At 34.4% G+C, this 25,124-nt stretch overlaps 3 protein-coding genes and 1 long non-coding RNA gene across 26 annotated transcripts in view; 1 reads left to right on the top strand and 3 right to left on the bottom strand.

Annotated features, from left to right (window-relative positions):
• ctrip (E3 ubiquitin-protein ligase ctrip) overlaps window positions 1-9,553 on the bottom strand; it is a 111,237-nt gene extending 101,684 nt beyond the window's left edge. The window contains exon 1 of one of the 2 annotated variants that reach the window (XM_088243198.1): window positions 9,237-9,553. The gene's annotated coding sequence lies outside the window, so the exon portion shown is untranslated. Of the gene's footprint in view, window positions 1-8,617; window positions 8,915-9,236 lie in introns of those variants that run through there. The other variant, XM_088243200.1, reaches the window with a different exon arrangement.
• LOC148283817 (uncharacterized) lies at window positions 3,197-4,792 on the top strand. Its single transcript, XR_015825498.1, has 2 exons — window positions 3,197-4,118; window positions 4,302-4,792. It is a non-coding gene; the product is annotated as an uncharacterized LOC148283817 (long non-coding RNA).
• A 928-nt stretch (window positions 9,554-10,481) lies between the features above and the next one.
• Window positions 10,482-16,415, bottom strand: LOC148283815 (uncharacterized). 3 transcript variants are annotated; one of them, XM_088243193.1, is made up of 4 exons: window positions 15,226-16,415; window positions 11,931-12,128; window positions 11,733-11,836; window positions 10,482-11,216 (listed from the first exon to the last, which is right to left on the bottom strand). In XM_088243193.1, the coding sequence occupies exons 1-4, from the start codon at window positions 16,193-16,195 to the stop codon at window positions 10,584-10,586; spliced, it is 1,905 nt and encodes a 634-aa protein (XP_088099319.1). In that variant the 5' UTR covers window positions 16,196-16,415; the 3' UTR covers window positions 10,482-10,583. The 3 variants fall into 3 exon arrangements, with proteins under 3 accessions (XP_088099319.1, XP_088099320.1, XP_088099321.1); XM_088243194.1 differs by lacking the exon at window positions 11,931-12,128; XM_088243195.1 differs by lacking the exon at window positions 15,226-16,415 and having other exon boundaries at window positions 11,931-13,378.
• A 2,221-nt stretch (window positions 16,416-18,636) lies between these two features.
• Window positions 18,637-25,124, bottom strand: part of LOC148283814 (inter-alpha-trypsin inhibitor heavy chain H4-like) — a 59,625-nt gene continuing 53,137 nt past the window's right edge. For all 20 annotated transcript variants that reach the window (XM_088243171.1, XM_088243178.1, XM_088243173.1 and 17 more), the window contains 3 exons: window positions 23,206-23,597; window positions 20,867-21,015; window positions 18,637-20,553 (listed from right to left, as the gene is read on the bottom strand). In XM_088243171.1, the coding sequence (XP_088099297.1) occupies window positions 20,517-20,553; window positions 20,867-21,015; window positions 23,206-23,597 (578 nt within the window). In that variant the 3' untranslated portion in view covers window positions 18,637-20,516. The remainder of the gene's footprint in view (window positions 20,554-20,866; window positions 21,016-23,205; window positions 23,598-25,124) is intronic.

The following is a 25,124-nucleotide window of genomic DNA, read 5'->3' as shown; positions in this document are numbered from 1 at the left end:
GTCATAATCAACCATAGTTAACCATTACGTCATTTCATTTGCAGTTAATTTAATTATTTTACTTTGCTTTTTTTCACATACCGTTTACTTTCAATTACTGTTTTATTACTATTGCTATCATGCCATTAAATTTATATTTACCGGTTATTTTCATAAGTAAATAATGTTTTAATGAATGGCACGTAATTTAATGTTTTTGCCTGCGGAAAGTTTTATAAAAACATTGTTTTTCATTCAATTTACTAAATTACTTTTTATACTTAAGTCCGAGGAGGAATCAGGGCGCGGGCCGCGGCCGGGCTGTTACAACTAAAAACATTGAAGTTACATAGTTATTTGATAGTCCATATTTTAAAAGTTTTTTTCTTAAATATTCTTAAACAGCAATAAATAGTGTTGTTACTTAAAGCGATGCATTTTTCTCCTAAACAATTCAGCAAATGTGACTTTATTATCATTGACAGTCACATGTCCATTTATTCGACTAAGTAATTCGTTTGCCTCAAACTGCATACGATTCTATAGTAAATGTTTATCTTTTGATAGCCAGGCCTCGTCAACAGACATTTAAGGTTGTCAAGCACAGGCTGCGGTGCTAAAGGGGGTTATTATAGAGCCGAAGAGTATTCATTTGCAATGCAATACAGCTTGGCAGAAGTTTCTTATTTTGTTTAATTTAATGATCTGTACTATTTTTTCACTTTTATTAATTAATTGTTGTTTGAATTTACCGATTGTTAAATTTGATAACATAGTTTTAAGTCATTGACGTTTACAAGAGATTAAAGGGATCCAATGTTAATAAATAAAAAAATACAAATAATTTGTAAGGTGTGGCTTTTAAGGCCTTCTACCTAGACATTTTCAAGGAAAATTTGAGTAAAAAATATTTTTGATAGTGTTTTTACTTTTACGTATTTGTTCAAGAAATTGTTTGAAGATTTATATTTTGTATTGATATATTTATTTACAAAAATGTAAAACTTGTTTATTTCTTTGTTGTTCTTAATATAAACTTGAGTGATTTTTATTGTTTATACGATTTATAAATAAAAATAAATAAAAAAATATTCTGTGGTTACACTGACTACGAATAAGCTTAGATTGTTTTGTTCATCAATCATAATTAGATACAAGATACATAAAAAAATGTAAACAAAAGTCACAAATATAATGTTTTGATTCTTTATTTTTTTTATAAATATTTGTATTTGTAACGAGAACTTTATAGGTTCGTTATAATAAAATACATATGAAACAAAGTTGTTTTTAACCACTTACTTCTCATTTTTTCTACAGACCGGTTTCAAGGCTACACAAGCTTCTTTATCAAAGTCTCAATTCGGGATTTCACCAATGAAGAGTTAAGAGTTCACGTCGACAAAAAACAAGTACTGCACTTATTCGTAAAATAAATAATAATTTGTGGGCGAGTTTAGAGCGTTAGTTAATTTTTAGTATTGCGTGCAGAAAATGTATCGCATTTCGGTCAATGCTACGCTATATTGTATTTTTAGCATCAATGTGTACCGTCGCGGATGAAAATGGTGAATCGTATAAGCGATTAAATTATACACAGCATAGGAGATAATATCGTTAGGTATGTAAGTTTCTCTAACATAGAAATCACTTCGCCATTTAAGGGCGTTTGAAAACTGCGCGGTAATATAATATTCAGGTCAAGTATGCAAAAATAGTGCTGACACCTATACCTACGCTATACACCTATATAATTAGATCCCATCATCTAGGGTCACCGTGATAGTCATTCTTCAACTCCTCGATTCTCGTGCATAAGTAGAGCATTCACGTGTAGACAGTGCGACATTTTGTGTTTTATAAGTACCAATACGTCAAATATAATAATGTCTTACACAGTGTACAATACTAAATCTAAAGATAGAGTCTATTTTTTAATCTGACAAATATCACTTTCAGCACAGAATTAGCACTCAAAATTCAAAGTGCAGCTTGGCGGGTACTATCTAAATATGTACTAACTAGCAGGCGTAAACAGCCTTTCTCACGGCTTTAAATTGGGCCCTGCGGGCTATAGATGATCGGCCCTTCGGGCCTCAGTTGATTAATTAGAATCTCGGGCACTGTGAAATTTCACCCCTTTGAGCCTCATAATTTATTTTTTGCTGTTAGGAGCAATCTAAATATAATAATGAACCGGATTGTGGTCCCGTGGTCAGTGTCGCGGACCCGCAAATCAGAGGTCCGAGCTTCGCACCCTGCTCTACCACAACTCTGTTTTATTTTCCAATATCGAGTTATTTACAACACGTTGAAAATGGCCCCAAAGTTTAAATATTTGGGTAAATCATAAGAACTCAAATATTTATTTTTAATTTTTTTAAAAGAATAATCTGTCACTCAGAAGAACGCTACCAAAACCACACAGTTATAGTATATTAAATATCCCTGCGGCCTCCGTGGTGCAGTGGTTAAGACGCTTGACTCACGAACAGAAGTTTCCGGGTTCAATTCCAGATGAGAACACAAAAATTAAATGTGATTTTTCTTGGGTGTACCGTGCCACCGTAATTGGACCTCGAGGCATGTTGTAGTGCAAAAGAATATATATCTACTAGGTATCTACGTAAAAAAGTTCGATTAGTAATCGATTAAGACAGAAAAGCGAAAAATCTATAATTTAAATAATTAGTCAGCTGCAGACTGCAGCGATGCTGTCGTTGCTTGTCAATCCTACTGATGTTCGGTAGATCCGATTTTGGGAGAAATCTACCGATGTACCGAATTTGATCAAAATTCTACAGATTTTAAAACATTTTCAATTTTATCGTAGGGTTGATTTTATTTTTTATTTATTCGTCCCCAAAATAGGCAATCCACTTATAGATTAATAAATCAAATACTCCCTATTTTTACTCAGAAAGAAATTTTTTCTATCTGTTTCTTAGTCGGCCTAGTGGAGTAATGGTCAGCACGTTTGCCTGCCATGCAAGAGGTCTCGGGTTAGATTCCCGACACAATTTATATGAAATATTTATTTACAATAATGTTTTTACATTAAAAATATTTCATAGTCCCTGGACTAGTTAGCACCTGAAGCGTGAGACTGAGAACTACATGTAAAAAAATAATCAAGATACGCTGCGATTGGTGTACCAATGCAGTGCCCTATGCGCCATTAGGTGCAGAAAGGGAACGATACTGATGTTTATTACTATTTTTTTTTTTTTTTTTAATTACACCACAACAGGTCAGGGGGCCCAATTACCTAGGCTTGAGATAAATCACATTTTGAATTTTTGTATTCTTACGGGGAATCGAACCCGGAACCCGGAAAAATCAATCGATTACCTACTAAAATCCACTCGAAATTAAAAAAAAAAAAAAAAATTACAAACATTTTTTTATTTAATAATATCGAGTCATGTTCGCCAAAACACCGTACACACCCAGAGAATCAAATTCTTTTTCGACTAATTATATTATTTGTATCAATAAAATAAATATTCGAAACCAAAACTTCGTACTCAAGGTGTATAGAAATATTCTCCGGTAAAATGTTGGTCCTGTCGGTTACGATGTTTTGGCGATTATGGCTAGATAAAAAATGTTTATAATTTAGTGGAGTTTGAGTGCCTTTTAGATATCTGATCGATTTTTCTAGATGTGTGTTCACAAGTTCACATACCTGTCTGAATATTTATACCGGTATTATGTTAAGATGAAGTATACAGCACACCGGTTACTGATTACACGGTACAATAATCTAATAGTGATAACGGACCAACAGGAAATTTGATACAATAAACAGATTATACTGATAATGCAGCCGTTACATAATCGATTTTTGGATTAATACTCGGCCTTCACTGTTTCCAACTAAATTATAATAAGATAAATACATAACGCACATACGATAAAATAAACTCATAATAACAAATAAATCTTCCATCTGTTGACTTTTGTGGAGTAAAACAGCTGAAACGTTGTATCATGTGGGTGAGATTCACCGGGTGAACCAATTCACCCACTAGGCCTTTTTTTAATTTGTGTACGTCGTCTTGTACCAGTTAGTTTAATCAACAATGTTTTGAGTGTGTCCAAATGTTTGTAGACATGCTGGATTTCCTACTTAGGGAGTCATTTAGATCTATTTTTTGCAACAGAGAGGGAAATCATTTTTGGAATAGTTGAGGAATATGGATATTTAAACACAAGCAGTATGGTGAATGTTACGCCCTGTCGATGCCTAGACTTCCATATCCCCTACTCAAAAATGTTTTCCCTCTCCGTTGCAAAAAAATATCCAAATGACTCCCTAGGGAAGAAATCCAGCCTGTCTTCAAGCATTTAGACATACTCAAAACATTGTTGGTTTACAAAAAAACGTCAAATAACTCTAGCTTAACATTTGTATTGCACATACTGAAATCAGGGTGGGTAGATAAATACTTCTATATTTTTATTTTATTATTTTTGTTTTGTTTCTTTAGTTTCTCCTCGCGGGTAAAATTTTTGCTAAAGGCATTGACATACACATAGACAACATGCCCTGAGCCCTCAAAAATGATGACACTTAACTAATGCCCAAACGCTCTGTCATGCCCAACGCGTATTTAGTCGTTCTTCGACCGCCAGCCGGGTGTGACGTTTAGAATCGAAATAAAAATGGCTACGTGTGTCATGAAAACGTGTAAAAACCTTTCGGATAAACATCGTAAAAAGGATTCTGTAACTGTTCATTGGTAAATATTTGTTCATGAGTAACAAAGTTTAAAACAATCAATATTCAAATATAAATATTATTTTGTTGTAAACGTCAAACTAGCCTCGTCAAATGAGTTATTTATATTGACACACGAAAAATCATTTGTATCTGGCGTGTTTTTTTTTTTTAATACAATGCTTGAAACATAAATCAACATTAATATATAAAATCAGGTTTAAAACTCAAAGAAAACTAAAATAAACCTAATTATTAACGACGTTCTGACAAGGTTACATCATTTTGCAAAAACGTTAGGGATGGACAAATTGATAGAATAAAAAAATAATTTATTTGATGTTGTTCATGAAAAAAATATATATGTCTCATTTATTGATTAATAATTGTGTTAAACACACTATAATAGGCTTGTTTTTGCGTTTTTTATATCAATTTTCGGAAACACAGTTTTATGATTGCATGAAATAACTGATAAAATCGATTTGATCAGTGATCAGTAATTTCCCATCACTAATAAAATTAGTTTGACAGCTGTCATTCTAACTAAGCTATATTTTAAGGACTATAGTTACAGCGATGCACTGATAGGAATACGTTTTCAGAATATAACAAACGTGAGCTGATATTATCTTTTGGTTCCTAAAAATTAAATGAAAAGAAATAAATGTGTCGACATTACAGGGAAATTAAGGAAATAAATATGTCGACATTACAAGGAAATTAAGGAAATAAATGTGTCGACCTTACAAGGAAATTAAGGAAAGAACCTGATTGGGATCCACCAAAAACTAATGTTGATTGTTGACGTTAAAACGCAAACTTTTTATGTACCAAAATGAGTATTCTTCAACTTTTGGTAGCATATGCAGCCCTGGTATATAAACAGTGCTTAGTAAGTATGGGTACGCTTTACATCATAAAAGGAGCTCAATCCTCGGGGGACCACTGATTAAACCCGAGATGTTGAAGAGCTCGCCCCCTACCTAATAGCCCTATACATCCCGGATCTGGGCTCGGAGGGGGAGATTTAGCAAAACGTAAACCCTCGCCCTCCACACAGTAGCCAGGATCTTTATAGACCAGGGCTTGGAGGGCGAGAACCATTCGCGGGGACCCGTCACAATAGATCTCCGCACGTCGCAGTGACGTCGGGAGCTTGCATAGCACTGACCCCCACCACTAAGAATAAAAACTATGGGTACGTTTTTTGTGTTACTATTTTTAAAAACATTTTACTCTATAGGGCGTGTCCGTGTATTATATGTCAATGGCTAAAGAAAATCGAGTGGAGATTGTCGTCCTCACGGTGCGCTGATTCGTGCGTTTACCTGCCAATAAATACGTTATTTTTTTTTTTTTATTTATTGGGGATATCAACAGTAATCCATGTAAAAAAAAAATATACAGAGGATAAAACCAATGACAGATATCCACAGAAATACATTAAATACACGTACAATACATACTAGTGTGTTTGTGTGAGTGTAAGTGAGTGAGAGGGTGGGTGAGTGGGTGTTATATTGGAATGAGGGTGGACATGTGTGTAAATATTATTGCACAAGTGTCAAAAATACAAATATTTATAAAATATTAAGAATTAGAGATAAAATAAAATAAGACTTTAATATTGAACTAAGTATAAGACAAAAAAGTATGTTTTAAGACGCGCATTTTAAATGTTATTTTTTTACAATCAAATGGATCAATAGGGGGAAGTTCAAATTATATTCACGAGCAAAACGTTGAATTATTATACGATACAAGTCAATCCACCTTACGTTTTTTTTTATCGGGCCGGATGGATTTTTGCTGTGGTATGAAAACGGCCTGACATTAAATTGAACGCCGCCGTTCTCAAACAGTGTATTATTTTAGCTATTTTTATTATGACAATCGATATTTTCTTTCGAATCTATCTAAACATATCAACAATAAATACGAACACGTGAAATAAATACAAACAAAAATAAGGATAGAATAAGGCTGCCATTTTTAGAAAAAAACAGAATCTCAAAATTGCATTATGTATAAAGGTTTAAAAAAGTAAGAGGAGATGTCTTAATGTACGAAAAATTAAAAGAGTTTGAATGAATTGCTTCTTTCAGTGCATAAACGAAGTGAAGAAAATCATCTTTGCATCGTATATGACGTCCACGTATATAGCGGAACTATGGAACAATTATACGCAAGCAGCGTGGAATAAATTAAGGGTCACGTATAATAATTCATACAGGCGATTATTCGGACCTTCGCTGCCCTACTTCGCCGAAGACCCTGGAGCCATGGGAACGCCTGAAAATCTCTAATAACGCGCTTCTCCAAACCACTGCAGGGTGGATCCATTCACCTTTGTCCGAACGATGGCGGGATATGCTGAGACCACCATAAGTGCTTCATTTATAAAATTTTGTTTTAAATGGTAGAATTGGCTCTGCACTATGTAACCATTTTACTGGAATAAAAAAAATAAAAAAATGTTATGTTTACTGTAAGATGATGTAAATAGATAAGCAAGTGTAAATATTAGTTTCGGCCTCGTAGTGTAATGGTCAGCGCGTTTGCCTACCAAGCAAGAGGTCTCGGGTTCGATTCCCGACATGGTTGATATGAAATATTTGTTTAAAATAGTGTTAAATATTTCATAGTCCCTGGACTGGTTCCTGAAGCGTAAGACTGATCATCTTACCTTCATGTAACTAAAAATGATCAAGATACGCTGCGATTGATTACCAATGCAGTGCCCTATGCACCACTAGGTGCGGAAAGGGAATGATGATGATGAATTATTAGTTTATTTTATTTATTTATTTTAATTTTATTAACATATACGGCAAAATTGCCTTTTACAAAACTTATAATACAAACATTTTTTTTAAAACATACAATACTTTGAACTCAAGATTTAGAAACAAAAATTAAACACATTCTGCAGAAGTTTAAAACAATTTAAAATAAAAGTAAAACAGCAAATTAAATAATAAAATAAAATAAAGGATGAATATAACAAGCAAATCATAAAGCACTGATTCATATGACAATTATACTAAAGGTTAAATAACCATTCAGCATCTTTGAAAATGTTCGATAGGTTTGATCTATAAGAACAATATCCTACACTAAATATATCTGATACGCGGGAATAACTATTGCCGAGTTCCTGGAGTTTATATGCGAATTGTAACATAAGCTAACTTAAGAAAAAATAAATAAAACATGGTGATTTTCTAATACCTTAAGCATTACCCAAAGCACTTAATTATGTTGAATTGACCAAAGCGTATTAGTTGAAATTAATGTAAGAAATTACAAATATAAAACTGTTTATTCTACGTAATTTGACGTTTCATCATCGGTGTGGCCATATATGAAGCAAAGTGTAGTCGCAAAAAAATATAAATCTCCACGTTATATACAGTAGAAATCTTCTCCAACTCCGAGAAACGATCCAGAATAGCAAATGAATATTAGTAAATTTAGATAGCGTCGTATTTTTTATGATGCATTTATCCACAAAGGCGTATGATGAAGATATATCAAGTAAAATGGAGAAAAATGGGAAGATGCAATGCGCATAAATAATATATAATATATGAAATTATCGTGCTTGAGAAGCGAAATAATTTTTAAAATGCGGACGCGACAACTCTACTACGGACCACGGCATAGCAACAGAATCAATTTTGTTTATAAAATATTCACCGTTCAACATTCCAAGGGCACGAAGCAATAAAACTACGAAAAAGGAAATCCGTACAAGATTTCAAAAGTTCTTGGCGGACTACTGCAAGCCACAGCCCATACGAGAGCGGATCAAGTAACAAGCCCTTCCCGTATGTTCGTACAAAGAACGACAGAACAACAAAGCTTGTCAGCTGTTCCTAGAAAATATATAATGGCATGTTTACAACTCACCAGCAGCGTATTCCGTATTACTCCCGAATTGCACGTCAAATTCTCCCCAAATCGTAAACAAACACAATAATCCGATATAATTTCAGTCGACCGACGTGTCTATATAAAAATATGTCGAAAAAATATCGAAAACACCAGATATTACACACTCGCGATGTCCCGCGACAATAGAAAATGGCAACTGGTAACAGCAAGCGACGGGAAAGAAAATAAACAAGGATAAACTTGGATATATTCAGGTGTAAACACTAAAATTTCGTTAATATATATTGTTGTCTGGTTTTATCAATTGTATTACGAAGTTTTAAAATTATTCCTACTGAAATGACATCGAACAAAAGAAAACATGGTAACAAATAAATTAATCAATGATTCTGAATTTAACGAACTCGTTGTACCTTCGTACCTTGCAGTACCTACTTGCTTCGAAACTAAATTTTTAACAAAAACATATGTTTTTATGAGTACAATATACCTACCTATTGAATACGTTCGTATAAAAATCAATGTAAATGTTCTGCCACTAAAAAATGCTTCTACACATCACAAAAAGTCATAATATTGTCATTTTAACATACAATATAAACAATTTAGAATGATAACAATAATTTAATATTACCATGGCTGGTGTAACAGGCACAATCCTGCACAAAACAAACAGCACGAAATTGAGTCAGACAAAGCAAATCACCATAAGCACTGAGAAGTGAATACAGTAGATATAAATCACTAGATGCTAACAACTTTTAATGATAAAAGATACAGCGTTACAAAGAAAACGACGAATTATTTCTGCGAGTATCACACAAAATCACATTTAAACTTTAGTTGAACCGTATACTTCTAAAAATATACTAAACAATTTTGATTTCCGATTTTATCCTGCGAAAAGAGGACAACACGCAAACAGAACTGGAATACTTAATTAATTTGACTGAACTTCTTCTTCTTCAATAACATGGTGTTGTTCCGTGTTAAAAAAAAAACACTCTTAGTACTTACTAGCAATTAGTATGAATTGGGGTAGGTTGTTAATTTATTCCTTCTCATCCAATCACTTTTTTGTCTGCACATTAGTTTTTGGAAATCTTTTTTATTTCTTTTAATAACCTAAGAAATAAATAACATAGATTTCCTATAAAGAAAGATATACTTATCACGCCTGAGGTCCTGGGTTCGATTTTTGGCAAATTTGTTATAAATCGGTGAAAAAAAAATGTAAAACATTGTTTTTCATTTTTCCTTTTTGTGTGGTTTTCCAAAAATCATGAGATTTCTTACTATGTTACTCGAGTTACTCGTTATATAATTGTAAAGACACATTATTTTAGTGTTTCAACTCACTGTGCTGCACCATTTGTGGATTATAATATACTAGAAAAGTTTTGTATTTTTGGGAGGAATGGTTTTAATCGCCATGAAAAAAAACTTATGAACATGTCGTTTTACGACCCATGTTTTTTTTGCGAGACACAAATAATGAATTTCATCTTTTTTAATTTGTCGGCATTTCATCAAGTTAAATAGTAATGTCGGGTTGTGGTCGTGTGGCTAGTGTCTCGGACTCACGGACCAAAGGTCTTTAGTTCGAATCCCACTCTACCCCAACTTGATTCCATTTTCTAATATTAAGTTATTTACAACTCGTTGAAAATGGCCATCAAAATTAAATATTTAGGTAAATCATAAGAACGCAAATATTTCTTTTTCCTTTAAAAAAAAAAAAAAAAATGTAAGTTACTAAAAGTCGAATAAATTATTGCTCATCTAGAAATAAAAAATGTGTTCTTCGTTTTACCCCCAAGTAGTGAAAAAGTAGATGGGTGTATTAATAATTTTGAGAGGTTAAATGAAATTATCGATGTTGCGATTGGAAAAAATAAATACTTTTATAAATTTATTACATATAAGGAAAAAAACAAAAAATCATAGAGATGTTTTTCTTAAATAGTTGTGATACGTTCTTTTACCTGCCTTGAAATATTTGTGGGTGAAAATCATTTTTATTTTTTATGAAACTATCAGCGGAATTCGAATCAAAGTTCTCACAACTACTATAAATTTTAGATTTTTCGTAAAAATCTGTATCTTTTTCTAAAATATTTTCTGAGAGTGGTGACAGCTTCAAGTTTCTGAACCTATCTGAAGGTGAAGGCAAGTCTTCTTCAATGTTGTGCTGTGGAGAAATCATAGAATACAAATCCGTTACATCGCTACTAAAATTATGCAAAATTGACGTGGAAGAGGGAGGGTTTCCAAAGTTGATTTTCAAAATTGACTCGTTAACTAATTCGTCAATAATGTTATTTTCTTGTATCTGATTTCTGTCTGAATTCAATTGGCGATCACCGTCAGAAAGATTTTCTACGAATTGGATATCTTGAACCCTTATGAAGTCATGATTACTTTCTAAACTATACTTAGAAAACGATTTTCCCTTTCCTCCTGGTTCTTTTGATTCCTTACAAACTTTTTCGTTTTGGTTTTCTACATTTTGCAACTCCTTTTGGTTTTGGATCAATTTTTGGACAAGATCTCCCGATTGTCGTACTAATACTCCCGGTGGCTGTGCCGTACACTTGTGTGTTCTCTGTGATACCTGAAAAAAAATTCTTTAAAATGTATTTTCTGTGGAAAATCAAAGAATGCCTGTGTAATTTACATTTTTTCCAAATCGTCCCAGTAGGTGGAGAGAAAAATCATTTTAAAAAATGTATCGAGACTTTTTTTGTAAAAATATGTTTGCATTTAAAAAAAATATATTTTTATTGTTACGCATTTCCCATTTTACATTATAGGACCAAATATTATCTACAGACCTAAAGTAAATTGAAAACCTAAGAAAAGAAAAAAACTCAACAACGCTATAAAATAATAATTTACTGTGTTACGATATTTATTTTTTATAAAGCCGTTTATTTGTCTTCCATAAAATGATATTTATATTGAAGTTTCATTTTTCAATCGTTCAATAATAATTGAACAGTTTTCAAATGAATACATTTTTAATTGCAGATTGTTGAAAGCCTTATTTCGCGAATCTGTACCTATACTTACTGATTCACTGTAAAAATATATTTATTAAAATATGTCTTCATTGTATTTTTGAACTCACTTTATATCTAAAACTTTTATCGCAAGACGTGCACTTGTACGGCATAGCACCAGTATGAATTCGTCGGTGAACTAGGTACGAAACCCGCTGCCGGAAGCATTTTCCTGAAAAAATAAGAAACGAAGTAGGTATTCCATTAACTGAATTTTAATCTAAATTTGACGTCTCTGTGAAGATGGCGTAAGTCGGTATTCTAACCACATGTTTCACAAGAGAATGGTTTCTCTCCAGTGTGAATCCGCTGGTGATTATGCAGAGTGGAAAGTTCCTTGAAAGCCCGCCCACAATGGGTACACTGGTGAGGTTTGTCGTCGTTGTGGTAAAGAAGGTGCTTGTGATACGACTGCTGGAAGGTGAAGGTCTTGTTGCACTGCGCACAAGCATACGGCATCTCACCTGGAACGTGTGTACCAAATTTACGCATTTTATTTTACCTTTGAAAGCAAGGCAGAAATCAGTTTCTTACCTATCGAACATTATTTTAAGATTATCTCGATAATTATTCTCTAACAAAATTAATAATTCACGAATGTGATTTTTCGTAAAACTGCTTGGGGCGTATGCATAGAGAATAGAACGCCATATCACTCTGTTTTTGCATACAGACATCACCACCTCCACATTCATACATCTTCTCATGAACGCGTTGGTTCCGATTATTCTGAATTTCGACAGGTCCATCTTCAATTATTTTTGGATTTGGTCATGCCATGTCATTTTCGGTCTTTCTCGTTTTTTGCATCCATCAACATTCGCGTCGCAAATCTTTTTAACTGTTATTTTGCTGTTCATTCGCTCTACATTGAAAACCAACGCATAGAAAAAGGAGTTTTTGATAAATGTTGATGAATCGAAAGTGATGATGGTTTTTGAAAGAAATATGTTTCTCTGAGTTGTGTTATCACTGTGAATGAGGTTATTCTAAATCAGGTAGAAGAATTTGAGTATCTGGGATGCATGTGAAATTCAGGCTTTGCCACTAACTAACTAACTAACTAACTAACCATCACGCCATTTCCCCGGAGGGGTAGGCAGAGAGAATAGAACGCCACACCACTCTGTCCTGGCACACTTCCTTTGCTTCCTTCACATTCATACATCTTCTCATGCACGCACGTCGATTATTCCGACTTTTCACATGACCACTTTCAAGAATTTGTTGTACTTGATCATGCCATGTCTTTCTCGGCCTTCCTCGACTTCTACAACCAGACACATTCGCATCATAAATCTTTTTAGCCGTTCTTTCATCATTCATTCGCTCCACATGACCGAACCATCGCAAAAGACCTTTCTTAATTTTGTCGATAATGCTTAACTCAGCCTTGCATTCTGCTCTAATTTCGACATTAGGGCACCTATCATACATTGTTTTTCCGCACATTCGCCTGAGGGATCGCATTTCAACAGCATTTCATTTCAAGGCTTTGCCAACAAAAAAAAAAGATTTTGTCAAGCACAGGCTATTTGAAAAGAGCTACTCTATTACTCGACGACTCTATAGTCGAAAAATATTTGCAGTACAAGACAAGACAGCTTTGCCTTAGATTCGTGTTTATTGATTTTAATTTGTCAGCCTCGCGGTGCAGTGGTCAGCGCGTTTGCCTACCATGCGAGAGGTCTCGATTCTCGACATGGTTGAAATGAAATATTTATTTAAAAAGGTGTTTTTACACTAGAATATTTCATAGTCCCTGGGCTGGTAAGACTGATAATTTTACCTTAACGTAACAAAAATGATCAAGATACACCGCGATTGGTGGACAAATGCAGCTCCCTATGCACCATTAGGTGCGGAAAGGAAAAGACGACGATAATTTTATGTTATTGATTTTAGTTGGTTAATTTGTTGATTAAAATGTATTCGTTTGTTAGGTTTAATTCCCTAATTGTTGAATTAATTAAATGTGTTTGTGGCAGGAGGCAAAACAAGTAATTCATAGTGAAGTTCTGGTGCCAACCCTTTTGTACGGGACCAAAGTGTGGAATTAGAAAAACCAATATGAAGGTAGCGAATGAGTGGTAAAACGATGTATGATAGGTGCACAAATGTCGAGATCCGTTCATTATGTAATGCTGAGACTAGCATTATCGACAAAATTAAGAAAGAGGTGCTCTGTTGATTTGGACATGCAGAGCGAGTGGACAGCAAAAGAACAGCTAAAAGGATCTACGATGCGAATGTTGATGTATGCAGAAAACGAGAAACACAGCGAAAGACACAGCACGCCAAATTCAACAAATACTTGAAGATGGACAGTCAAGAGTCGGAATAATCGACGTGCGTGCATGAGAAGATGAATGAATATAGAGAAAGCGCGGTCTGTATGCAAACGCAGAGTGATATGGCGTTCTACCCTCTCTGCCGACGCTTACGGGAAAACGGCGTTATGTTTTGTTTGTTTGTTTGAAAAAAAAAATGTTTTAAACTACAAATACATCCAAAATTATTGCGTTTGGACGAAAATTAAATAAGTATATTATGAAACTCGATATTCCATTTTTTGAAAATAGGTAGTCAACTATGGAAAAGAACCTGCAATTTAAAAAAAGGTTCGAATTTTCGTAACGTCATTGCGTGCTGTACGCGTCAATCATACGCCATACCTCGACATAGATGTTTAATAATATTTTATCAAGAAACATTTGAATTTTTTTTAACCCTTTCATTTGACCGTTGTAGGTACGCCCAAGTCGTTTTTCTTGCTTTTAAAAAAAGTTTTACGCATAAGAAAGGAGCTCTGCACTGGTTTGGACATGTAGAACGAATGGACAGCAAAAGAACGGCTAAGAATATTTACAATGCGAATGTTGATGGATGCGGAAATAAAGGTAGACCGAGAAAGACATGGCATGACCAAATCCAACAATTACTTGAAGATGGACATGTCAAAAGTCGGAATAATCGGCGCGCGTGCTTGAGAAGATGTATGAATGTAGAAGAAGCGAGATCTATATGCAAAGATAGAGTGATGTGGCGTTCTATCCTCTCTGCCTATCCTTACGGGGAAACGGCGTGATGGCTTGTTGTTAATGTTGTTTTACGCATAAAATTTTACATGATTATAAGGGAATCAAATCTTTGGCATCTGTTACGGTGTCTAAAAATACAGAAAAGGTACAGAAAAGCTATACGTAAAAAATGTTTTTCGGATTTAAACTAATGAAACGTGGTTAGGTACTTCGTTTGCTCATGCGCTTACGGTAATTTACGCTTTAGCTTTTTACAATCTTACTTAATATTTTATATACGTTTACAAATAAAATTTGTTAGTTATTAATTAGTTATCATTATGCACAGCACAAAGCTAATAGCTGATATTTTGCAATCGTGGCAGCTATCCAAAAATCATAACATTTATACACATTTTATTTGAAGCTTACAAGCATGGCCTTTTAAAAGTAATACATATAGGTAATATATTATTTTATTATAGTAGACTCATGTTATATAACACAACCTTGCAGATATATTAAAAGTATACAATCATACCTGTATGAAGTCTTTTATGTTTTTTCAAGAAATATTTTGTCGTGAATTGTTTTTTACAAATGTCACAAGTCCAATGTTTTGATGCGTTGTTTACACCATTGCTGTTTGATTGGTCCTGAATTTCAGATGCAGTATTAGCTATTAAAATTTCAAAATCAGTTACGCCACTAGAGTTATCTCTTGTGTCGTCACACTTTAGAGACAACTCTTTTTTGCAGAACACGGGAGAAATATTATCTGAAATGTTTAAAGATTCACGTGAAGGATTTTCTTCGACAGATGGAATTATTCCGAAATGAACCATCCTCAAATGAACCATTAGAGATCCTCTCATTTTGAAAACCTTCGGACAAAGATGACAGCTGTACTTCGATACGCCGTTTATAATTTCAGAATTTTGAACGTTGTGTATAAGTTTTTTGTGCATTTCTACAATATTTTTTCCAAGAAAGTAAAATCCACATATATCACATTTTTCGGAGAGTTTGTTGTTCCTGCATTTTTTTTTATCGGTCGGGTTCTTCTTTTTTTGTAACATTGTCATTTTTTCCGGAATACCGATGAACGGAATTGTATTTATATTGAAAAATGATCCTGGATGATTGGGTAGATCATTATTTGTTTCATTTCCATTACGATTACTGTTTTTAGTTTTTCCTTTTCGCTTGTCTGTTTCATTGTGAACTGCTTGCTTTTTTTCTTCGCGCTCCAGTGATTCGTTTAACGATTTAACATTTTCGGTTCCATCTTCTATTATAACCTTTTTGCCCGTTTCTTGGGCTAAATCATTTTTACAGTGACTAAACAAATGTATGGTCAATTTATCCAATCCCATGAAAATATCATGACAAACAGGGCAAATTAAATTTTCAGTAGCAACTTTAATCAACCCGATTCGTAGTGATTCCAAATTATCGAATCGAGGTAATGTACATAAAGGACACGGAAGTAGCGATGAACACATTTTCATATATCCAGGTATTGACACAAGTCAATTGACTATTCACTAATTTTTATTTTGATGCATGGAATCCACTGCATGCGTAGGGATAACTTTGGTTTTAAATCTTTAATTAGTTTCAAATATCAAATTGCAGGTTTATAAAAATGCACTTATGAAGCTAGAATAACTAAGAAAATTCACGACTTCAAAACACGGTTCCTCCAGACATTTAGTATTCCAAAAATAGACCAACTAAAATAAACTTCATAACACGAAACGTTTTCGCTTTATCTATAAGAACGCTGTAAATTATATTACATTTAACCAGTTTAAAAGCTAAGATATTTATTTTGAAGTCGTATTTATATTAGTACACTGATTTACGAAAAATGAAACGGTTTCAATACCTATTTATTTGATTTCAAAAGAATTTAGAAAATATGTAGGTAGGCTATTTTCTTGATTTTTCTGCAGTGGCTACCCAATTAATATGGCGGCAATTTATGTTTTTGTTTCCTATCTTTTCATATTGATAAATGTCAACGAATATTTTTAAAATTGTTTTTTCATTTTCTTATAACTTGATTGTTGTGTTGTTTAATTGCATGCAGATCTTCTGTTGCAATTGTCTGTTTCTGGTGGTACGAAGAATGTGTTACTGTGTGTGAATTAGAGCCAGAATCCTGGAGTAGTGTTTTCGACTCGATGGCTATTCAGGTAAAAATTCTAAAAAAGAAATTCGAGTAGAGAAAAGTCCGCCTCGCAGGATAGTGGTAGGCGTGTTCGCCAACCATGCTCGAGGTCCTGGGTTTGATTCCTAGCAGGGTGGATATGTAATATTGATTTCAAAGGTTGTTTAAACTGCAATATTTCATTGATTCTGATCTGGCACCTGAACTGAAGCTAGTGCAGTTCCCCATGAACGAATTGCTGATCTTAAGTCGGAGCTTTGGAAGGTCTAGATCTCTTTATTTTTCTAGTATAGATAGATAGTTTGCGCATTTGTTTTTAATTTTGATTTTTAATAATTATACTATGACCACTGAGGTATAATTAAATAGAGATGATGATTCATAGAACGGTTGTTTGAAATTATGTTCTGAAAATGAGCATTGTCGCGTCAATATTGCTGTGTAAAATGCAGAACATTGAAAAATACTATTTTATTTGGGATTTTTACAGCTATTATATAAAAAAATAAGTAGAAATATAATAACAATACTAGAGCCAATTAAAATAATCCACTGTAAATCTAATAAAACATAATAACATATAAGAAAAAGAGTTTACGTAATTGTATGGTGTGTGACATTAGTATTCATATGTATGTATGTGAATGTGTGTGTGTGTGGGTGCATAAGTATATAAAAAAAACTTTTTTCCACTAAGCACTGTGAACTGATTACTCTTTGATTTTTTTCTAAAAGTTAAGTTTTATTTTTAGACGCTTGTCAGCAGGTGGTAAAAGAGAGGATATGGAAGGAAGTTATAAAAAATACACCGTAACACCCAGACCGATTGAGAAAATATATTTCTTGGATTTTTTCGTTGCACCCGGTGGGATTTCAACCCGCAATGCCAGTTTAACAGTTGTCCGTCAAGTAGGCTTACCATAATCCTGGAGTTTCAAACCGGGACAGAAGTAAGAGATTGAACAGAATAGAAAAAAAACAGGTTATAAAGCTGTCACACAGAAAATGTTATTATTTATTGTACCATTCGATTTTTTCGCTAGAGAGCCCTTTTCAGAACTTTGCCATTCTTTTTAATTTTTTCGTAAAAGTCACCGCATGAAATTCCAAAGTTTAGCTTATACTAAAGCGCTCGTACGGTAGTGTTGAGGAGTGGACGAGGTGCGAAGAATACCTCGTCCTAGGAGAAGGAAAATTTAGAGTGGACTGTATCTGATAGCAGCTAGTGACATTGTCACGGCTTGACGATGATCCTTATGTGGATTCGCGACTTAGGCAATGACATCGGTACAATATTATGTATTAGAACTGTTTATTTTATTAAGGAAGTTATTTAGTGCTGTCAACTAAAACGGAGTGTGGAGGAGACGGTTTAATCATGAATTAGAGGCACTGTTTGGCGAACCTAACATTGCACAATTCATTAAAATAAGATTACAATGGTTGGGCCATGTGCACAGAATGAATGATAACCGCACCCCAAAAAAGATTCTTTATACCACTCCGGAAGGCAGACGAAGCAGAGGCAGGCCAAAATTAATATGGCTGGATAATGTGGAAAGTGACATTAGAGCGATTGCCTGACGAAATGGAGAAGAACCGCAGGGTGCAGCGACGAATGGAGACAAATTCCGGAGGAGGCCAGGGCCCACAACGGGCTGTGGCGCCACTGATGATGATGATGATTATTATTTTATAACCGCCAATGGCACTCCGCTACTTTTATCTCCGGCATTATTATGAGGGATCGGGTAAGGAAGTAAATAAGAAAGCCTGTTTATGTATCTAAAAATATTTTATTATTCGACCTTACACTTCAATTGCACTTTGTTATTTGTATTGAAAATTACCAAAACTGTATAATATTTATTTACTAGGTCCTAAATCTCAGGATGAGAGTAATCTCGAGCGTTCCCGCGTAATTAATGCGGGACTACTAAACTACACTTTGAAATGTGGCTACATTTCTTCTAACTGCATAACGATACGGGGTTTAGGGAACGTGAAGACTTAAATAATTATTTTTATATAATACGAAAATACAAAAAAAACTACAAACGTTATATAAAAATATCTCTGATGGTGAAAAAATCACATAATAAAAATAATCTCGTTGAATTTCTAAGTTAAACATTTAATAACTTAACACAACCCAAGTCGGAATTTAAGATGGGATACTTGTCGCATCATTTACAATATTAACTGCAACCATCTATAAAAACAAGGTATTTTCACATACTACAAATTAAAGGGCGCAAGAAATATTGTATAATTTACAGTCAAAATAATTTTAACAAAAGACATAATTGAAAAAATATGTGGATAGCCGTAATCTCGCGAAACACCCTTTTTGATAGAGATGCTCACAAGGGAGGGGAGAACAAACACGTTTATTCCCGCACCTTTTCATAAGCAAGTGACGGGGTGCTAGATCTCTCGGGATCCAGCGCTCATTGAGCTGATTGATATAATATTGAAACTCTGTTTCTTTTGGCTACTACTTTAAGTACTATATATATTTTTAGTGTGTATGAAAATACCTTATTAGAATTTTTTTCAAACTTTAACTATTTGTTTTGTAAATTCGGCTAATACGGTAAATTTGAATTAGAATATTAATTGGAGTATAAATAAAATAGAAAGAATTATGGGTACATTGAATCACTCTTTTTTCTAACTAATAAGCGAAAACATTAACAAACACCTACAGTAATATTCTTAGTCTTAAATTATTGTCTTTTACAAAGGAATATTTACTAATGAAATGAATTAAAAAACAGGTTCACTAATTAAACATTTCAACACCTGAATAGGGGAAATCATTGACGAAATTAATTAGGATCAGAGGCCTATGATCTCAGTTAAAGTTTTGAATTAAAAACAGTATTTTTGTTGAAATTTTCTATTTATAATTTTTTTGTTATGCATATTTTATTCGAGCTCTTGAATAGTATTTAAAGTGAAAATATATTCATAGCCCCAATTTTCTTCTATATTATTAGAATAGGTTTGTTTCACAGATTGGGGATAGTATTTTAAGTGCATTTGGAGATTTGATTTCAAAGGAGTAAATTGAAATTTTCACTTATTAGCCGTGATGGATTAAATTGGCTTACGTTAGTAAGTTTATCTCTAGGACCGCCCGAGACAGTGCTAATAAAATCTTTTTTCTGATGTTATCCTACTTTGAATCTTATAAATTTATAATCATTTTAGAAAATCAAACTAGAAATTCAGTTTTTTTTTAAAGCACTTTTATAGTAATTTCTCAAAGGACTAAAAAAGTAAGTGAAATTAACAATTTTGTAATAATGTAACTATCAAAAAAGAGTAAACTAGTTGGATGTTATAGCTTGGTTATGCTTTATTTATAAATCTGTGAATAATTATTATATGCCAATGTTACAGAATCCACAAAGTAAATTTCTTTAGTAAAATGGATTAAGTTAAATAGGTGACCTTTTTTTGTTAACCCATTTTGATACCTATTCAGGTGTTGGATAAATTAGCGAGGGGACGTGGTGCAATATTTACAGTGTAGTCTTATGCAAGAAGCTTCGTATACAGAAGTGGAGTGGGGGGGAGACTTGTGTCACGCATCATCTGGTCACTGCGCCGTCGTACGGCCGCGTACTGTCCACAGTGGGGCTCGGCCATCAGGGAGACTCCACCTTGCAGCAGATGCCGGCGAATCTGAACAGAGTTGAAATGTCGGTTAGGTTAGGAAAAATGGAACCTTTTTAAAATGAAAACTTAGCCGCACCACATACTTTTTGAAGTAAAATTTTTGCTCGGTAGTGAATGAGTCTGATCCCTCACGCTTCAAAGCGAAGCATAAAAAATGCTTTAGCGCCTACATATTTTTTTGTATGGCAGTGAACGTATTTGATCTGTTTCGCTTTACGGCACCACGGTTACCCGTTAATTTTAATCCTAGTGCGGCATAACCCGGTGGCCAAAAAGTAATTATTTTAACGATTAAGAAAAAAAGACATTTGTTTCTCACCCTTCAGCATCGCAGGAGTGGGCAAGGTAGGTGGACAGATCCTTCAGGCCGGTCGCCAACTCGGCACACTGGGTCAGGTAGCGACATCTGCCCTTCCCTCCGGTCACCGCATTATCACATTCCTTCTCCTCAGTGGACCCATACATTTTCTGGAAACGACATACCGGTCTCTTGTACGAGGAAAATAACTCGAGAAAATTTATGGACATTTCAGTTTCAGTACTGCAACAGCATTTGTGGATTTTTGCATATTTATTTATATTATAATGGCATGGCTTTAAGGTTGCACGGAGGTTTTTGTTTTATGAATATTTAAAAACGCACAATGATTTAGACAATTAGATTTTCAAGAAATTGTTCAATTACACAACCTCTAATGTTATCGTTCCTTACTAACTTTAACTTGGTGTATTTGAGTATATTGAGAAATATGGTGAGTCCATGGGCACTACTTTTGTTGTTTTCAGTTGGTATATTCGGCATATGGAAAAAGATACACATAATATCGTCGACAGCAATCCGTCACCGCGTATGTAACTTTACCGCCTAAGTCATCCAGATATGGCCATTCAGCAATATATATTGAAACATTGCTAGTAAAAACAAAAAAAAAACATATAACACTGTGAAATTAGGTGAAATTGTTTATAACTTTTAAAATCTTTATTTATTCTTCTGAATCTTATCATCGCCTTCAATGTACTCCCCTCCTGATAAATACACTTATGCCAACGTATTTTCCAATCCTCGAAACAATTGTTAAGGCAGATTTTCGGAATGGCCTTTAAAGCGTGCAGCGATTTGGTGTTTATCTCTTCAATCGTATCGAAGTGGTGTCCCGGAAGTGGTCTCTTAAGCTTAGGGAATAGGCAGAAGTCACACGGTGCTAAATCAGGTGAATACGATGGTTGTGAAACAATATGAGTTGAATTTTTGACAAAATGGTCTCGAAGCACCAATGCAGTGTGAGATGGTGCATTATTGTGGTGCAAAAACAAAGAATTGTCTGCACATAATTCTGGTCCCTTTTTGTGAATAGCTTAACATTGTACAGCGCTTAAATAATAATCCTTGTTAACAGTTTGGCCCGGCAGAAGGAATTCAAAATTCACCACACCACAATGATCGAAGAAAACTGTTAAAACTGCTATCTTGATTTTTTAACGACTTTGGCGCGATCTTTTCGGTTTCGACTCACCTTTTGCGTGGTATTCGCTTGATCGGTCGGTTGTTTCCAAGTCGTATGCATATATTCAAGTCTCATCTCCAGTTATCATGCATTGCATCTTATCCTGATAGTCAGAAAGCATCGTTTCACAAACTTCAACGTGACACCGTTTTTCCAAAAAATTGAGTCTTTTTGGCACCAAATGAGATTTCTCACTTTTCAGGCACAAAACATATTTCAAAATGGTCTGTACTGACCCAAATGAAATGTTAACAGTATTAGCAAGGTCTCTAATTGTCAATGGATGATTTTTGAGCACCAAATCTTTGATTTCATTGACGTGTTGTTCATCAGTTGATGTTGAGTTTTGTCTTGAACACTTTTTCTGCCTTCTTCGAATTGTTTATACCACTTGTAAACATATTTTTGTGACATAACCTGGTCACCGACCTGACCTGGTCACCGAAGGCTTTCTGCAACATTTTCAACATTTCTGCAGCAGAAATTTCATTCCGCAAACAAAATTTAATGCTACTTCTTTGCTCAACAAAAGCAGACATTGTAAAAATCACTAAATAACTTTTTGTTGTTCACAAAACAAGTGCTTATAAAATATCATTTGTGGCGCATAACTGGACAAATGCAAATATTGACACAGATGTCAGTGACAGTATTACCAACCTAAAAAGAATAAAAATCGCCATAATCGAAGAGGCGTATTTTAAATTAAGATTTTAACTTATTTTTTTATCACAGTAGTATAATTCTAAAGTAAGATTTATGTTTAAAAAAAACTTAAGGTTTCTCTTTCTAATTCTCTCCTTTAATGCGGTCAAATTTGAGTTTGAGGTGATGGTGATTCGTCGACTATAAACTAAAGATGTTTTTTTTTTTTTAAATAATTTTTGCAAATTAATTTTGGCTTAAGGATGCAGAATTAATTAGCATATTCCCTAGACTGGTACCAGGGCGTGTATTACAATGAGAAGTTAACAAAGTTACCTTTGATTGTCTATAAAGTCAAATTTAATTTTGTAATTATCAATAACACCCGTTCCGATTTCCGGTTCAGTTTGACTACAAAACTGTATATTTATTTTGTCCCGACACAGGAAGCATATCTTTGCATCGCTTTACAATATCCCTTCGATTTAATTGTTTTTGGACTCACCGATATGTTCTTAAGTTTGCTTTTTAGTATAGGAGCATCGGCTGCGGCTTGCGGGAGGGCAATGGTATCGTTCGCGGAGTCCAGGTACTGTTCTAACCAAGGGTAAGCCTGCAGCCCGTACGCGGCTAGCTCGCTCGCACTGTTCTTTGCCGCTTCCGTCGGCCGGACGAGGTCATGACTGGTCATCGCGGGGGGTGTGGAGGGCACTATGCTCGCGCTGTCCACGGATTCGTACTCGGGCTGCGGAAGGCTCGGAGAGAAGCTCGAGCCGGAGTAACTAGGGGAGCCCGCATAGCCCGAGGGACCCGCAAGGCCTACGGGGCCGCCTCCCATGATCGGGATGCCGGAGGGGATCGGGACCCCGGGCCGGTAGGCAGCGGGGGCGTAGCTCACTGGGGGAACAAACAACAGCGGTATATAAAAAAAGCCCGTAAAAGTAAGGCCCCTTGTAAATGAATTGTAAAATTTAAAAATCCCATAATTCGACAGAAGTATTTTTAACCCATTGCACCAATAATAAAGATGACATTATTTGTTCACACGACACACTATTTAATTTTGACGCATTGTTTTATTACAATAACATTAAGACTAAATTAATATTTTTTAATAAATAATGTGAAATAAATTGTGATTATTACATTTTAATTTGAAATCAGTAACCGAAAAATACTTATTTATGTAATTTTTATGAATAAAGTTATTGTAATTCAGTTTTAATGTAAAAAAAATAACTTTAAAGACAAACCGGCGAATCGCCGGGTTTGGGGGTCAGTGACAAATTGACTTTGGCCGGCGATTCGCCGGCTTTGTGTTGCAATGGGTTAAAGGGTCTACAAAAAAAAAACTTTTTTTTTACTGTTTTGTTGTATGAAAATGTGTAAAAAAAAGGCGGAGTTAAGCATTTTAATTTTGACAAAAATTTAGATGGCCAACAGAATTATATCATATTCGGTTCCCTAGTTGAATTTACCAACTCATTAATTTCTGATTCGATTAGAATCCCAATAGAAATACCTAAAATACTTTCTTCTTCTTAGATCGGTTGGTTTAGTAAACAATTTTTTATTTAGAGAAAAAAAATATTTACATTTTTATGGTTAACCCAAAAATTTCAATTCTGAGGGGCATTACCAACGAGTTGTAAATAACTCCTATTAGAAAATGGGAATCGAGTTTGGTAGAATGGGGTTCAAACCTCGGACCTCTGATCTCTGATCCGCGAATCCGGGTCACTAGCCACGAAACCACAACCCAATTGAGTATGTACAAACGTTTGTAGTCAAGTACTGGATTTTCCCCCGGGAAGTTTCAAAATTGAAAGATATAACAACAGAGATAAGGATCATTTTTAAAAAGGAAGTAAATTTACCAAATTAAAAATTATGGAGTATTTTCAGGCGTTCTTTGGTAAGAATGATTTGGATGAATCTCACCCCCGCACCAATAAAGGTTTCAGTAGTACTTCGCAAAAGTCAGCAGATTGAACAGTTGAAAAAAAAATGTTCAAATATAGGCAGAATGGTGAATGTTGCAAAGTGTGAAAAGGAACAGGCGCTGTGGCATGGTTAACTGGCCAAGGAACTGGTGTAGCCGCTAGTTGCGCGAAGAAAATCTAAGAAATAATTTTTCTCAATTGCTCTGGGTGTTTTGCTGGACTTCTCATAACTTCCTTCCACCTTTCCCACCCGGACAAGCCTCTAAAATAGAGGCTTAGCAGTTATTCCTTTTAAAAAATAAAATAGATAAATAAAAATAATTTAAACCAGCAAATGACACAAACCTTTAAATGCCTAAAGTTCGGTATATGTATTCACTATTATTTTATTTTCCATCTCTGTTGTAACAACTTTCAATCTTTTTATTTCAATTTTGGTGGCCATTTTTAATGAGTTAATAACTCACTATTAAGAAAAGGA

Source organism: Micrasema longulum, unplaced genomic scaffold (genome assembly GCF_059751315.1).
Source record: "Micrasema longulum isolate JH-2025_06_02 unplaced genomic scaffold, ASM5975131v1 h1tg000194l, whole genome shotgun sequence".
Lineage (NCBI taxonomy): Eukaryota > Metazoa > Arthropoda > Insecta > Trichoptera > Brachycentridae > Micrasema > Micrasema longulum.
The sequence above is the reverse complement of the archived record's forward strand: the minus strand, read 5'-3'. Positions and strand labels throughout refer to the sequence as shown.